The following is a 13,190-nucleotide window of genomic DNA, read 5'->3' as shown; positions in this document are numbered from 1 at the left end:
TGGTAGAGAAGATGACTTTGGATTTTTACCCTGCTTTTCTTATTCATAAGGAGTCTGAAAGTGGCTTAAAAACTGCTCTCCCTACAATAGACACCTTCTGAGGTAGGTGGGGCTGAGAGAATTGTGACTAGCCCAACATCACACAGCAGGCTTCATGTGAAGGAACAGGAAAACAAATCAGTTTACCAGATTAGAGTCTTCTGCTCATGTGGAGGAGTGGGGAATTAAGCCTAGTTCATTTAACCATTACACCACTGCGTGTACCTGTTAAGTCAGATCAGCAAATCAATGAATTAAAATGCTTGTGGTTTTCTATAATGGCTTGTTCACCTATGCTTCAGTTGTCCAGTAAGTACATTAACCAGCCCTATATTCTGTAATGAAGTGTTAGGTATGTCCTCAGGGAACATCCTAGAATGTAATATTAAAAAAAACTGTTTTACAGTAATACATTGGGAAGATATCAAACAGCTCATTATGCATAGTTAATGTTAGTGTTTCTTAAGCTAGCTATGTAGTCTACCTGGTTATTTCCACCAACAGACTTGACCTTACCTTCATTAGCGACAATATTCTGGCAAAGTGCAGTGCTTCATCAGACTGACAACTGCATAGCAACCAACAGAGTTAAATGAAAAATAAGACAAAGAGGTTGATAAGTTCAGCTTGAAAGATTTACTACATAACAATTCTGTAAGAACGCAAGATAAAACATAACTCCTACTTCAACTGTTTATTTTGTATATGATATAGATGATTAAGATAAGCAGCAGGTACTTTATTCAAGATTTCATGTACAATAGCAAAGCCTGCTATACTAAAAGGTAGAAAACATTTGTCATGAAGAAGAGGTAGGTGATTACAAAAGTGCATAACAGCTCTTTCACTTTCAGAATGAAAGGCATTTTCAGTATGATCTGATTCACAGAATCAGGACAACATGAAAGTATCCTACAGTACCATATTTACCCAAAAGGAAGCTGACCCTGAATGTAAGAACTGCTTCCCCCAATACAAGGTTTTAACTGCTGTATGTACCTTGTTTGGCAATTTAAAATAGTCCAAGAGTTATTCTTCCTTTCTGATAGTCAAGGTAACTGCAGGTCAATATCTCTCAGAACATCCAAAGGTTCTTTATCCTCTATGATCACAGCTTATCATGTCCAGTGTTATATCCTAATGATCCACTTGGTTAATAGACTTAATTAGTAGTTGTACATTTGAACCACCGGTCAGTCACAGGTGCAGTACTAGAGTTCCCTGATAAGGGCAATAAAAGACTGGTCAGCCATTTCAGCTATGCTCTTGGAGTCTCTCATATCTGACAGCAAATGGAACAAGTCTCTTATACACCATTTCCAAGAGTATGAGAGAGAGAATAACAATTCCACAGATTAGGCTGAATGCCCAGCGAGGTCCCAAGTGGGTGTAGAGCTGGCTGACAAACACTGGTCCAAGGATGCGTGCACCACTTCCACAGGCAGTTAACCAGCCCATGTAGATTCCCTAGAACAGATCATAGGGCTGTGTTTAGTATACAATGAATTTAGCAACTGGTTCCTTTGCTTTTTACTATTAAAACTGAGTAACTTTTAGGCAATGTAGACATTTAAGTACATGGTAAATCTTAGTTTTACATACGATCAATATTATAACATTACACTGTCCTACTGTTCATGAATCCTAGGTACCTCTCAAAGCCTCTTGCCTTGAAAACCCCATGAAAATGCCATAAATTAGCTGTGACTCGACAGCACTTTCCACCATCGCTCTCTTAGGCACTCTATCTAGACAGCCAGCTTGATGTAATGGCTAGACTGTCAGTAAGGATCTGGGAGTCCTGAGTTCAAATTTGCCCTCCTTCATGGAAGCCTGCTGGGTAGCCTTGGGCCAGCTGCATACAGGGTCATTGTGAAGATAAAACAGAGAGAATACTAGAAGCTACTTTGGGTCCCAATGGGGAGAAAAATAGGGTACAAATGACATGTATGTGTTATCCATGGTTTGGATGAGGCATTATCAAAAAGAAAACAGAAAAATGGTCCTGTTCAGGTGATAAGACAAGTGGAAACTGGTGGTTATAGTGCTGGAATAGGAAAACTAATTCAAATATCCACTTGCCAAAATTACTGATATGTTTGGTCTAGTCACACTCTTCTAACCTAAACTGCCTCCAGAAAATGGGGAATGGGAGAACTATGTGCACCATCCTAAGCTCTCTGGAAAAAGAGCTGGATTTTAAAAATGCACTAAATTTTATTGGAAAATGTAACAGTAAATATTGGAAATGTCATCTCTCACTATGGGCTCATTTTTAACAAATGCCTTTGGGAAAGAATCCACCTTATTTGCTAACCAGCAATGGCTGGGTCTTAAAACTACAGCTACACAACACTCTTTCCATGTCACAAACAGCTCAAGTAAAAAAAAATCTCATCAAGAAAAGGCTGTGCTATCCCAATCTCAGTAACATGTGCCTCTTAGCAGCCATTTCTGGACAACTGCAACAGGGCAGATAGTGGATTAGATCAAAAAGTGGAGCTCTGGACTTTTCCAGAATCCCCCCTCCCACTGCAGGCCACTGAGCTCCATGAAAGACCCTCAGGAGCAGCAAGCAGGAGGAAGTGGGATGTGCAATGGGAGCAGGTAGTTGGCAAAAATCACTATCCTGTTTCCAGAGTAGAAGCAACCTTTGAATGCAACCATTGTTAGCACACCTGTTACAATAAGGTCAAAAACAAGGCAGTCATGTCAATCAAAAAAAAATCCAAGTGCAATACAATTAATTTTACTCTCCAACAACATTCTTGTGCTTTCAGGAACTGCATGTTCTATTAACACTGGTGAGGGTTTCAGTGAACTACAGATTTGATACTTTCAAAGATGCAGGTTCTAGTTTTGATTGTTTCATTCCAAGAACATGTAGCCGAGTGATTCTGAACCTCCTGTATATTACATCCCACGTAACACTAGCAAAAAGCTTGGGTCCTACCAATATAAAAACGAAAAGCCCATTCACCCCTCATTAGAACACAGAGATTCTGTTGGCACTACTAGCAGACAGATGATCCATGATACACAGCAGCAAAGGAGATAATGTGTGACATGTACAGGTGGACATGAGGCCTGAGAGAATGAAAACCCTGCACCCTACCTAGACTACTTCTGTGTCCCATCAGTAGTACATATACCACTGGTTGTGAACCACTGCTCTAGCACATATTGAAATCTGTCTTCACCTACTATCACATAATCTGATCAGTGTACAATGCCACCTATTCTTCACTGCAAGAAAGATTCAATATGCAGAACTTTGGGTTCTCCCACCATATCCTAAAGAGAAGTCCTGGAAAACTCAAAACACTCACTATTTTATGATATTTGGCTGGTCTGAATAAAAAAGACTATACTCTTCATTCAACAAGATCATTCCAAGCGTCAAACTTACCTGAGGCCTTGGTCCTAAGATTTTTGAATATAAAGTATATGACATAACATTACAGACTGGGTAACCAAGTCCTATTAGAATGTCTGCAGTAATGTACTGGCCCAAGTAGATCACTGGAGTATACAGACACCAGGACTGAACAATGGGGCATCCTGTTGCTTCAGTACTATTATTTGATGGAAACTGCATTTGTACTTTCCAGAAAGATGTGAGGCTTCTACTGAAGGATGTTGTACTAGAATTATTCTTTATCTCTGTGGAAGCAAAGAGGAAATACCATGTATAGTTATTTGACAGAAATCTTAAACCATAACTTAATGTGTAAACGTGTACCTTCCCACTGGATATTAGGCAGCTTATTTCCCCAAGGTAATAAGATAAAGAATCCAATCAGTATAATAACAAGGCCTCCATAGAGTATGGCACGTTCACCAGTCCTGTTGAATAAACAAAGAAAGTTACAATAGTCATATCCATTAAGTTAACAAGTAAATCTATACATAATACACACATTTAAAGTGACCGGGGGGGTGGTGGGGTGGTCTTGATATACGGAAGTTCCACAGTTGGAAAATTGTGAGGATTATGGATATGATGCTTAAAACAGGCTTTAAAGTTATCTACAGACAATTCATAAGCTTTTTTTGTGGTCAAGTCCCAGCTGACTTATGGCAAACCTGTCAATTTTTAAAGGCAATAGACATTTGCAAGTGATTTGCCATTGCCTGCCTCTGTGACATACCCCTGGTATTCCTTGGAGGTCTCTCACTCACCTGGGTTGAGAGTATATGGTTGGCCCAAGGTCACCCAGAAAGCTTCCACAGCAGAGTGGGGATTCAAACCTGGATTTCCCAAATTCTACTTAAATACCTTAGCCACTACACCATCTTGGAATATACACAATCTTTTGAGATTAGAAAAAAAAGGACAATAACATTATAGTGTATCTTTGGTGACTTACTTTTTGGAAAGTATGTTAACTCCTAAAAATGCAAAGACTGATTCAATGCCAATAGCTCCAAGGATAAGTCCATTGATAAACACTGCTTTTTTTCTGGTCCAGGAATACATATCCATTGTTAGCGGTGCAGCTATGCTGGAAAAGATATTAATATCCTCAATTTGTTGAGGAAATAGATAAAATGGTTGGAGGGATTTAAAAGTGATTTACAACCAGTTACAGCTAATTGCATTTGAAACTACACTGGGAAAATTGTACCCAAACATTCATCTTGAAATGGAATGGAAAAGGCAACCCAGAGAACATAACAGGGTACATCAAAACATATACAGAAATGGCACCAAGGAAAGACCAATTGCTCATTAAATGTCAACATTCAATGTATTGGGCATTACACAAGAGCACTACTACACAAGAGATTCATAATCCAGATGTCTCTCTAATTAAAAGCAGCCAAGGCATGGAACATGGGGAGGATCAGGGTCAGAACTTTAAGATAGGTTAATCTTTTCCCCCTGCACCTGTGCAGGTTAGGAACTGCTTACGCCTCTTCAAGTTATGATACTCCTTCAATCAAAAACTGGGATCAGCCTGATGCAGAAAAGAGTGTGCACAATGAGAATTCCCCCCTCTCCAAATCTTCTACAGCTCCACTATGCTTAATGACACCAATTGTCCTATACCATTTTGTGCTTTCATTCTTACTTGTAATCTTTATAAATGGCCACGCACACACTGATGGCACTAGGAATGCTTTACCCAACTGCACATATATGGTGGAACAGGTAAGATTTTTAGAAAATGGAACATTTTGTCAATTTTCTTTTTCTTTCCAGTTACTGCTGCTGTTATTTCTTATTCTGAGATGGGAAATATTTCATAAAGTCTTGTTTCAATTTCTTGGCAATTGATGTCAAGCTCAAACTGCAAATCCCAAAATGTTTATTTCTATCACTTCCTTGGGTGCTATATGATCTTCACACAGTAGCAAAGTACGCTGGATGTGCAAGGGATTTATTAACCCATTTAGGTCAAAAAGCAACCAATAGCATTTTGTACTCACACAGGCTACTGTACAGTGGACCACTTACTAGAAACATCAAATACACTTACGTTTCAAAAACAGCAAAAATAAATAATATGACAAAGAAAAGAATGTTTGCTGATACAACAGCCACGAGGTCAACACTTCCCTGATGATCATCCCTGGGCTCAACATTTTCTGAAACAGAATAACAAAAAGGGCTCAGATGTTAAAGTAAATCGATTTTGTGCTTTGTTTCTTAGGCCGTTTCTGCATGGGCGGAATATGGCGGCCTGGGGACGGCAAAAACACCGTCCCCAGGCCGCCATTCGCACAGGGGGCGCAGCTGCATCGCAGCCGCGCCGCCCTCGCGCCGCCCGACCGCCGCAAAGCCGGCGTTTCCCCAGAGCGCTCGGAAGCGCTCTTGTTGGGGAAACGCCGCCTCGAAGCCGCTGCCGAGCGAACGGCAGCGGCTTCGAGACGCCTCCCCCACCCGGCACTTACCTTGTCCCCGGGCCTCCGGCGCGTCGCCGAGGCCTGGGGACACGCCCCCCTGCCCTGCGCCGCTGGAGCAGGCGCGCAGGGCCAGGGGGGCATGTCCCCAGGCCTCGGCGACGCGCCGGAGGCCCGGGGACATGCCGGGTCGGCCGGGCGCTGGCGCTCCATAGCGCCGGCTGCCCGGCTCTTTCCAGGACCGTCCGTGCGGACGGTCCCAGCGTCGTCGGGTCGGCGTCGGAAACGCCGACCCGGCCGCTTCCGCATTCGTGCGGAGACGGCCCTAACTATACAGTTACGCTGCTGCGTCATCTCCAGGGAAAAGTTTGTCTTCTTATTAAAAGATGTGTTTACATCTCTCCTGGAAATCATTAAATAATACTGAATGGTTTTGCTATAAAAACATACATAGGTTTATAGGTTTGTATTGGGTGATGATGTCACATTACAACATTCTTTGCCATTGCCTTCCCCAGTCATTTACAGCAAGCCAGGCACTCATTTTACCGACCTCAGAAAGATGGAAGGCTGAGCCAACCCTGAGCCAACTATCTCAAACTGACTTCTTTTGGGCTCAAACTCAAGTTGTGAGCAGCACTTTGACTGCGGTACTGCAGCTTACTAATCTGTGTCATGGGGCTCCTAAAGGCTACATATGCCAGTATGCAATTTGTGCTGTCAAGTAATTATTTTACAATGGATACAATGTGGGGACAAACTTCAGTAAACCAAGACCCACTAGCAATCCCTGAAATATATTTCTATATACAATAAAAAAAAATCAACACATTTATTCTACACATTATAGAAGAGATCATTAATGTGTACCTGGTATGTACTACAAAGCCTCGCAACACATTTAATCCTTTTTACCATAATAATTCCTGAGCATCTTTTAATGATATTGTAATGTATCTTTTTATCACTATATACCTATAACTTTATTTATAAGCCAGCATGGTTATGAGTGTCAGACCAGGACCAAGATCTGGGAGACCCAAGTTCAAATCCCAACTCCGTCATTGAAGCTTGCTGGTAACCGTGGGACAAACACATACTCCCAATCTAACCCATTTCACAGGATTGCTGCAGGTGGGGAGGGGGAATTGAGGGGAAAGCAATGTTGTAAACCACTTTTGGCTCTACTGGGGAGAGGGGAAGTAGGTTATTAATGTAGTAAATCAATAACAACAAATATTTGTTTAACTATAGGGTGCATTGGTATCTTTTTTTTTTTTAAAAAGCTGGAGAATGGATTAAGATATAATCAGTAAGTATTCCATAAAGTCCAGGAAAGACTACATCCAACTCTACTGTATATGTTATCGGAATATTATTTATTGTCTAAAAAAAGTGATCACCATTTGCCATAAGAAATACTCCAGGCCAGGCATTCATCCAGCTGAGTGTAATCTATGCTTAGCAAGAAGCAAATATACTCATTGCAGATAAACACTATCTAAATCCATTATTGCATGCTACCATTAGTGCCTCCTTGATTGCAAACCATCAGGACTGAGAGAGGCAAGTTGGAGAGTTTTTCTTATATGGTCACTTCTCTGCCTATGGACACATCCACAAAAAGGGATCACCATTACTGGCTGCTTAAGTCTAGAGATTATTTCCATTTAACAGGCAGACACACAAGAATAAGTTGAGGTTTGATTCCCTACTCCAAATTTAACTATGTTTATTCTATTAAAACTTGTTGTGTTAAATGTTTATTAGGCACCTATCAACCAGATGCAAGTCCATCTGTACATGACAGGAAAGTATATACCAGTGATGGTGAACCTATGGCATGGGTGCCAGAGGTGGCACTCGGAGCCTTCTCTGTGGACACGAGCACAGAGTTTGTCATGTGGGGAGCAGAAAATCACGCCCCGCCCCCCCGCCCCCCACATCTAGGCTGGCCTGGGCCGCTGAGCATGACGTGCGCACACCACGGTGAACAGGGAGGACTTGGCTGGTGGGCCTGCTGCCTGTGCTCTGGGTGGCTGCTGCCTGAGGAGGAGGGGGCGCAGAGGAGGCAGAGATGCTGGAGAGACACAGAGTGGTGCACGGGGGACTTGCTGGAGGCTAGAGTAGGCTGGCCCCTGCTCAAGCAGGTGGGGCGGAGAAAGAGGGAGCCAACCAGTTTTTTCTAAACTAAACCTCAGCATTCAGGTTAAATTGCCAGGTTGGCACTTTGTGATAATTAAGTGGGGTTTGGGTTGCAATTTGGGCACTCGGTCTCAAAAAGGTTCGCCATCACTGGTATATACCGATGCATACTGCCCGGAAAACGTGTGTGATGTTAATATTTTTGGGGAAAAAACTCAAATATAACTTTTAAAATATAACCCACCCATTTGTTTTTATTAACGTTCCAAAGCGTTACACAATATTTTATTTCATTCTCCACAAAAATATTACCTTCTGCTTCACAATTTATGCTTCTGTAAGACTTTCCTATATCATCCACTTGATGTTCCCTAAAAATTAAACACGCTGTCATTAATTATTTTTGCATGACAAAGAAAGTTTTCACATGCAAACAGGCAGTGTTCCAGAAACAATAACCATAGCAATGGGCCCACAAGGACTCATGATGCATTTCCTTTGCCGAGGCAACCTTCTTCCCACATTATTTCCTTTTTACCTCACAGATGCTCTCCTTTCCTTGCTTCCTTCTCTACAAACCCAACAACCAACCTACTTATATCTGCTTCTCCACCTCCAGTCTTATTTATATACTCTTTTCACCACATTTTGTCTTCAGTGGGGACCCAAAGTGGTTTACCAAACTTTTCCTTTTCTATTTCATTCTCACAGCACTCATGAGAGATAGGGAGAAATTGTGTGACTGGCCAGCAAGCTTCCACGGCAGAATAGTCACACAAACTTGGGTCTCCCAGATCCTAGTCTTCCAATCAGAATACCATGCTAGCTCTTCAACTTTCCCTACTTTTCTCCTAGAAAAGGATCTGACCTTCAAACAAGTGCCAAAGCTAGAGAGTTCTAATTCTAATTGATTATTAGTGGCGATCCAGTTTGTTAATCTGAATTGTTATCCTCATAGTGGTGCAAAAAAGCTGCATTCAGATCTACCGAGTCAGCCAATAGACAACTGTTCAAGAAATACAAGCTCCTCTCTCAAAAATTCATACAAAAAATTCATACACCATTTCCTTGCCTCTCTCCTAATCAGAGCAAAAACAAAATAGGACATAGGAACAGCATACAAGAATAGCTATCTATACATGATTCTGACATGCAAACACATAAGTAAATACAGATTTTTAAAAATGTTGCTAAAACCACAATCCTCCCCCAAAACATAGTTTCCAATTACCTAAACACAGCAAATATTAGAACAATGTTAATAATTCCTAAGAAAGCTCCAAACAAAACTGGTGCTGTATACATGTTCACTTGCAGTTTAATTAATTTCCATGTGACTCCTTTTTCTCCAATGAGAGTAAAGAGGGTCTGAAAAACTAATATAAAATAACAGAATTTATTAGAACATGACTTTATATGCATAATCAGAGATAATTTTTTTTGCTTTATTTTACTACCAGTCACATTCCCGAAGTGTGCCTAGGTACTCAGAAAAAAATTCTCAAGGGTGCATGAGTGTGTCCGTGCACCCCCCTTCCCCCACAAATAAAAGCAGAGCAGAAATAACTGAGTCCAAGCTTAAAAATAAGTAAGTACCACTTGGTTGCACACCCAGAAGTGGTGGTCACTATTCTTTCAGTGGTCCATCCAGATGTAGAGAGTACCAGTCTCTGGCTATTTTTCCTGCCTGACATGTGAGGAGAACAGTCTTGTAGTGTAACTTTATAAATACAAAACACTTTCAATATCTTACTAGTGGGAGGAACCTGGAATTTGTTATTGATGAGCAAATTTTACTCCTGCTCTTTCTAGCATAACAGTACGGAATATCATCTTAATCAGCTGTTTCAGTACTTAAAATTGCCTTCAAAAATTCAGTAGGAAGACTTGGATTTGCAAAAAAGTGCTACTCAAACCATGTTTTTTTTAAAAAAAAATCATATTCACAACATGTGTTCACATTGCATCTGTACAACAATTAGCTTATTTTTTTTCTTAAAACAACAGACAAAATAAACATGAATGTTAACAAAGTACTTCTAATTCAGAATGCAAGATTTCCTCATAGAGACAAATAGCACGAAGGGATCTCCAGGATCACTGAGTAGTCCAACCCATTTAATCAGGCTTGTTTTAAAGGAATGAAACTCTGAAGTGAGTAGCACCTGGTCCCAGGATGAATCCCACTGCTTGACAAGCGCTAGTGTTTGCCATGGCACCAGTTCTTTCTGTTAGAGAAGTAGCACCAGAGACATAGGATCGAACTACTGCTACATTTCCTTTAAAAAAGGAAAAATAAAGCATGTTTACTTAATGTTCACAAGACACTCTGAATTTCATTTACCTACAAAACACAACACTGCAAGCTGTCAAGATTTACACCTCCTACATTGTTGGTCATATTTTTTTTTGCCTGCTTGCCACACAAAACTTCAAAAGATATCACGAAACTGTATAAAGTAACAGAAATTGCCAGGGAAGTGTAGTCCTGCACTGCTCATTTCCAAATGCATCCAACACATTGTGGTTGACATAGCTTTTCAATATTTCTAAACCCTTCTGCTGGACAGCTGAACTAACCACACCTGTCACAGAGTTTTTTGAGGTTTGAAACACAGGCCCATTACTTATGGGACACTTATCTTAGGCCTTTTAGCTGCATGGTGGGGCTGAGTGTGGCCTCGTCACAATTCTCTGTTTATATGCAAGGAGGCAGCCCAACCCTCCCCGAAGCTAGTCTCAATAGGCCCGTTTCCTGGTTCTCTTAATTCTACCCCTCTTAAAGGCACAGATCTCATAACACTTAATAGTCCCAATACTATAGAGCTCACATTCTCCCCACATCCTTTCTCTTCCACATGGCTCATTCACTCTTTCCCAGACTTCCTTTCACTGCCATCACAGGAGAGACACTTGTTTTTAAAAAAGAGGCTTGTATGAAAAAAAGTTTTAAAAAGTCCTACCAATCACTGGGGAGGGCAGAAGCAGAGCGGGGTTGGGCTGGAGCCAGAAACAGTCCCTGCTTGTGCTGATCTTTACAAAAGCCAGCTCTGTTATATTGATACATTGATATATCTAAGTGAGCAATAGAGAAGCAGGACAGAGGAGGCAACATAGAACGTGGCAAGGGGGAAAGCATGGACAACAGTGCGAGGAGTGGAAAGGGAGCTAGGCAGGCTGGCCGCAGGCGGAGGAAAGAGGTACCAAACAAAGCTGGGCTCACTGGAAAACCTCCCTGCTCTGGCAGTGAAGCAAAATTAAATTCATGCTACAAGTGGTCTTCCTTGCCATGGAGAGACTAGAAAGTGAAATCGGGGATTAAGGAAATATGCCCATACAAGAAATCTTGCTGCGGTGGACATTTGGCTCCATCGCACAGCAGATGACTTGTGCGTAATCAGCCACACAGCTTCTAAAGATTCTGAAAGTCATCTTGCTGGTACACATGCACTGAACAGCTTTTTTGCCAGAAAGGGATAAACTTCCACAAATGCTTAAAATGTCTAACACTGTAATGCTTTGAATGGTACATATAAATCACTTTTCAATTTAACAGTTTTTAACATTACCTGCACCAAACCCCACCAGAGCTCGAGCAACCACCATGTAGTATTTGTTGTGTGAAGTAGGTAAATGGACATAGGCATAGAGACAGTTAGCAGCCACTGAAATACTAATTGAAACTACAAGAGGTTCTCTTCTTGGCCTATAATTGGACCATACTCCAAAGAATGGGGAAGCTATCATTTGACCAATGCTGTAGGAAGCAATAATCCATCCCAGGAAACTTGCATCTGCAGTTTTATCTACCTATGGAAAGAACAAAAACAATTTAAGTACTATAACAAGTTACTCACCAAATCTCAGCTTTTAGAAACCCATCAACCAAGAAGAAGAAATATCAAATATTTTACTGGTAATGAGTGGCAAGGTTAAGGTACTTGTCATCTTAAAGCCGAATAGAAACAGCATTTTAAGATGACGATAAGTTACCTACCAAGGCCTCATTCTCATAAAAATTATTTAGGGAAGGTCTACAAAGTTGCATTTTTCCCCTGTCAAGTTGCGGTGGAAGCAATCTTGCGATGACTCTATGGGTTGGTCAACAGATAGCCTAGAGGAGGTTATGATTGCATGCCTCTGTACAGCAACCGTGGACTTCCTTGGGGGTCTCCAATCCAAAAGCTAATCCTGCTTAGCTTTCAAGATCAGGTTAATTTGGTAATATGTTCAAGAAAGTCTTTGAAACACCTATCCCTTTGTGCCTATATTCTTGACAGTAGGTGCAAAATATAATTTTATGTTATAATAGTAAATAAGTAAGTACTGCACACTCTGGTAAAATGAACATAGATTTCAACCACAGAAATTGGGGAAGGCTAAAGATGATTTATCAGGTGGCTATATCTAGTAGACATTTAGTAGATACACTTAGAGAAGAATGGGGGGAGACTATCAATTGCATACAAGAGAACTGGGGAATCTCTTTGTCTTTGGATGTTATGATGTCATTAACGTACTTGGAGAACCTAAGATTTAATTTGTAAATGAAAAATATTTTTGTTCTTTAATGTATTGTGTAAGGCTTCCACAGCCAGAATAGCAGGATTTGAAATTTTTTAAAAAACAGCAGAATATATTCGAATATTAGTAAATATTAGTAAAGGAAAAAATAATTGATTTAATTATATACATGAATTTAGAGTTAACATTAAATCAAAGATGAGATAGCTGGAAGTCATTGTAGGCCATTGTATAATGGGTTGTATTTTGCTATGTCTTAATTTTTTTGTTTTTGATGTGATATCTGTGTGTGTGTTTGTATTTAAGAAAGAAAAAGTATTATAAAAAACCTTTTAATTTAATTTAATTGAATTCAAATTGCAAAATGTGCATTTCTCAGAGCCTAAGACAATGTACTTTTCAACTTTTCAAACAAGCCTCAATAAAGAATTTACTAATCCAAATTCAGGTGGTTACAAACCTGTTGAAGATAGGGCCATATTGACATAATGACTATTGAAAAGCCTGCAGTACAAAGAACAGAGATTATTTTGCATGGGTATTGATAAATCATTATATAAATGTCTATGCGCATTTGCTTGGATACAAACATTGTTCCGCTGTTGCAGCGGAGTTCTAAGCAGTGAAGAAAATAA

The 13,190-nt window shown here is 40.5% G+C and overlaps 1 protein-coding gene across 5 annotated transcripts in view; it reads right to left on the bottom strand.

The window, feature by feature from the left end:
- Nucleotides 1-656: 656 nt before the first annotated feature.
- MFSD8 (major facilitator superfamily domain containing 8) overlaps nucleotides 657-13,190 on the bottom strand; it is a 14,555-nt gene continuing 2,021 nt past the window's right edge. For 3 of the 5 annotated variants that reach the window (XM_048508939.1, XM_048508940.1, XM_048508941.1), the window contains 10 exons: nucleotides 13,016-13,059; nucleotides 11,601-11,841; nucleotides 10,197-10,310; nucleotides 9,263-9,407; nucleotides 8,344-8,402; nucleotides 5,523-5,631; nucleotides 4,410-4,544; nucleotides 3,782-3,885; nucleotides 3,449-3,702; nucleotides 657-1,506 (listed from right to left, as the gene is read on the bottom strand). In XM_048508939.1, the coding sequence (XP_048364896.1) occupies nucleotides 1,294-1,506; nucleotides 3,449-3,702; nucleotides 3,782-3,885; nucleotides 4,410-4,544; nucleotides 5,523-5,631; nucleotides 8,344-8,402; nucleotides 9,263-9,407; nucleotides 10,197-10,310; nucleotides 11,601-11,841; nucleotides 13,016-13,059 (1,418 nt within the window). In that variant the 3' untranslated portion in view covers nucleotides 657-1,293. The remainder of the gene's footprint in view (nucleotides 1,507-3,448; nucleotides 3,703-3,781; nucleotides 3,886-4,409; nucleotides 4,545-5,522; nucleotides 5,632-8,343; nucleotides 8,403-9,262; nucleotides 9,408-10,196; nucleotides 10,311-11,600; nucleotides 11,842-13,015; nucleotides 13,060-13,190) is intronic. The other 2 variants (XM_048508942.1, XM_048508943.1) reach the window with 1 other exon arrangement.

Source organism: Sphaerodactylus townsendi, linkage group LG10 (genome assembly GCF_021028975.2).
Source record: "Sphaerodactylus townsendi isolate TG3544 linkage group LG10, MPM_Stown_v2.3, whole genome shotgun sequence".
In the NCBI taxonomy this organism is placed as follows: Eukaryota; Metazoa; Chordata; class Lepidosauria; order Squamata; family Sphaerodactylidae; genus Sphaerodactylus; species Sphaerodactylus townsendi.
This window is presented reverse-complemented; position numbering and strand designations above follow the sequence as displayed.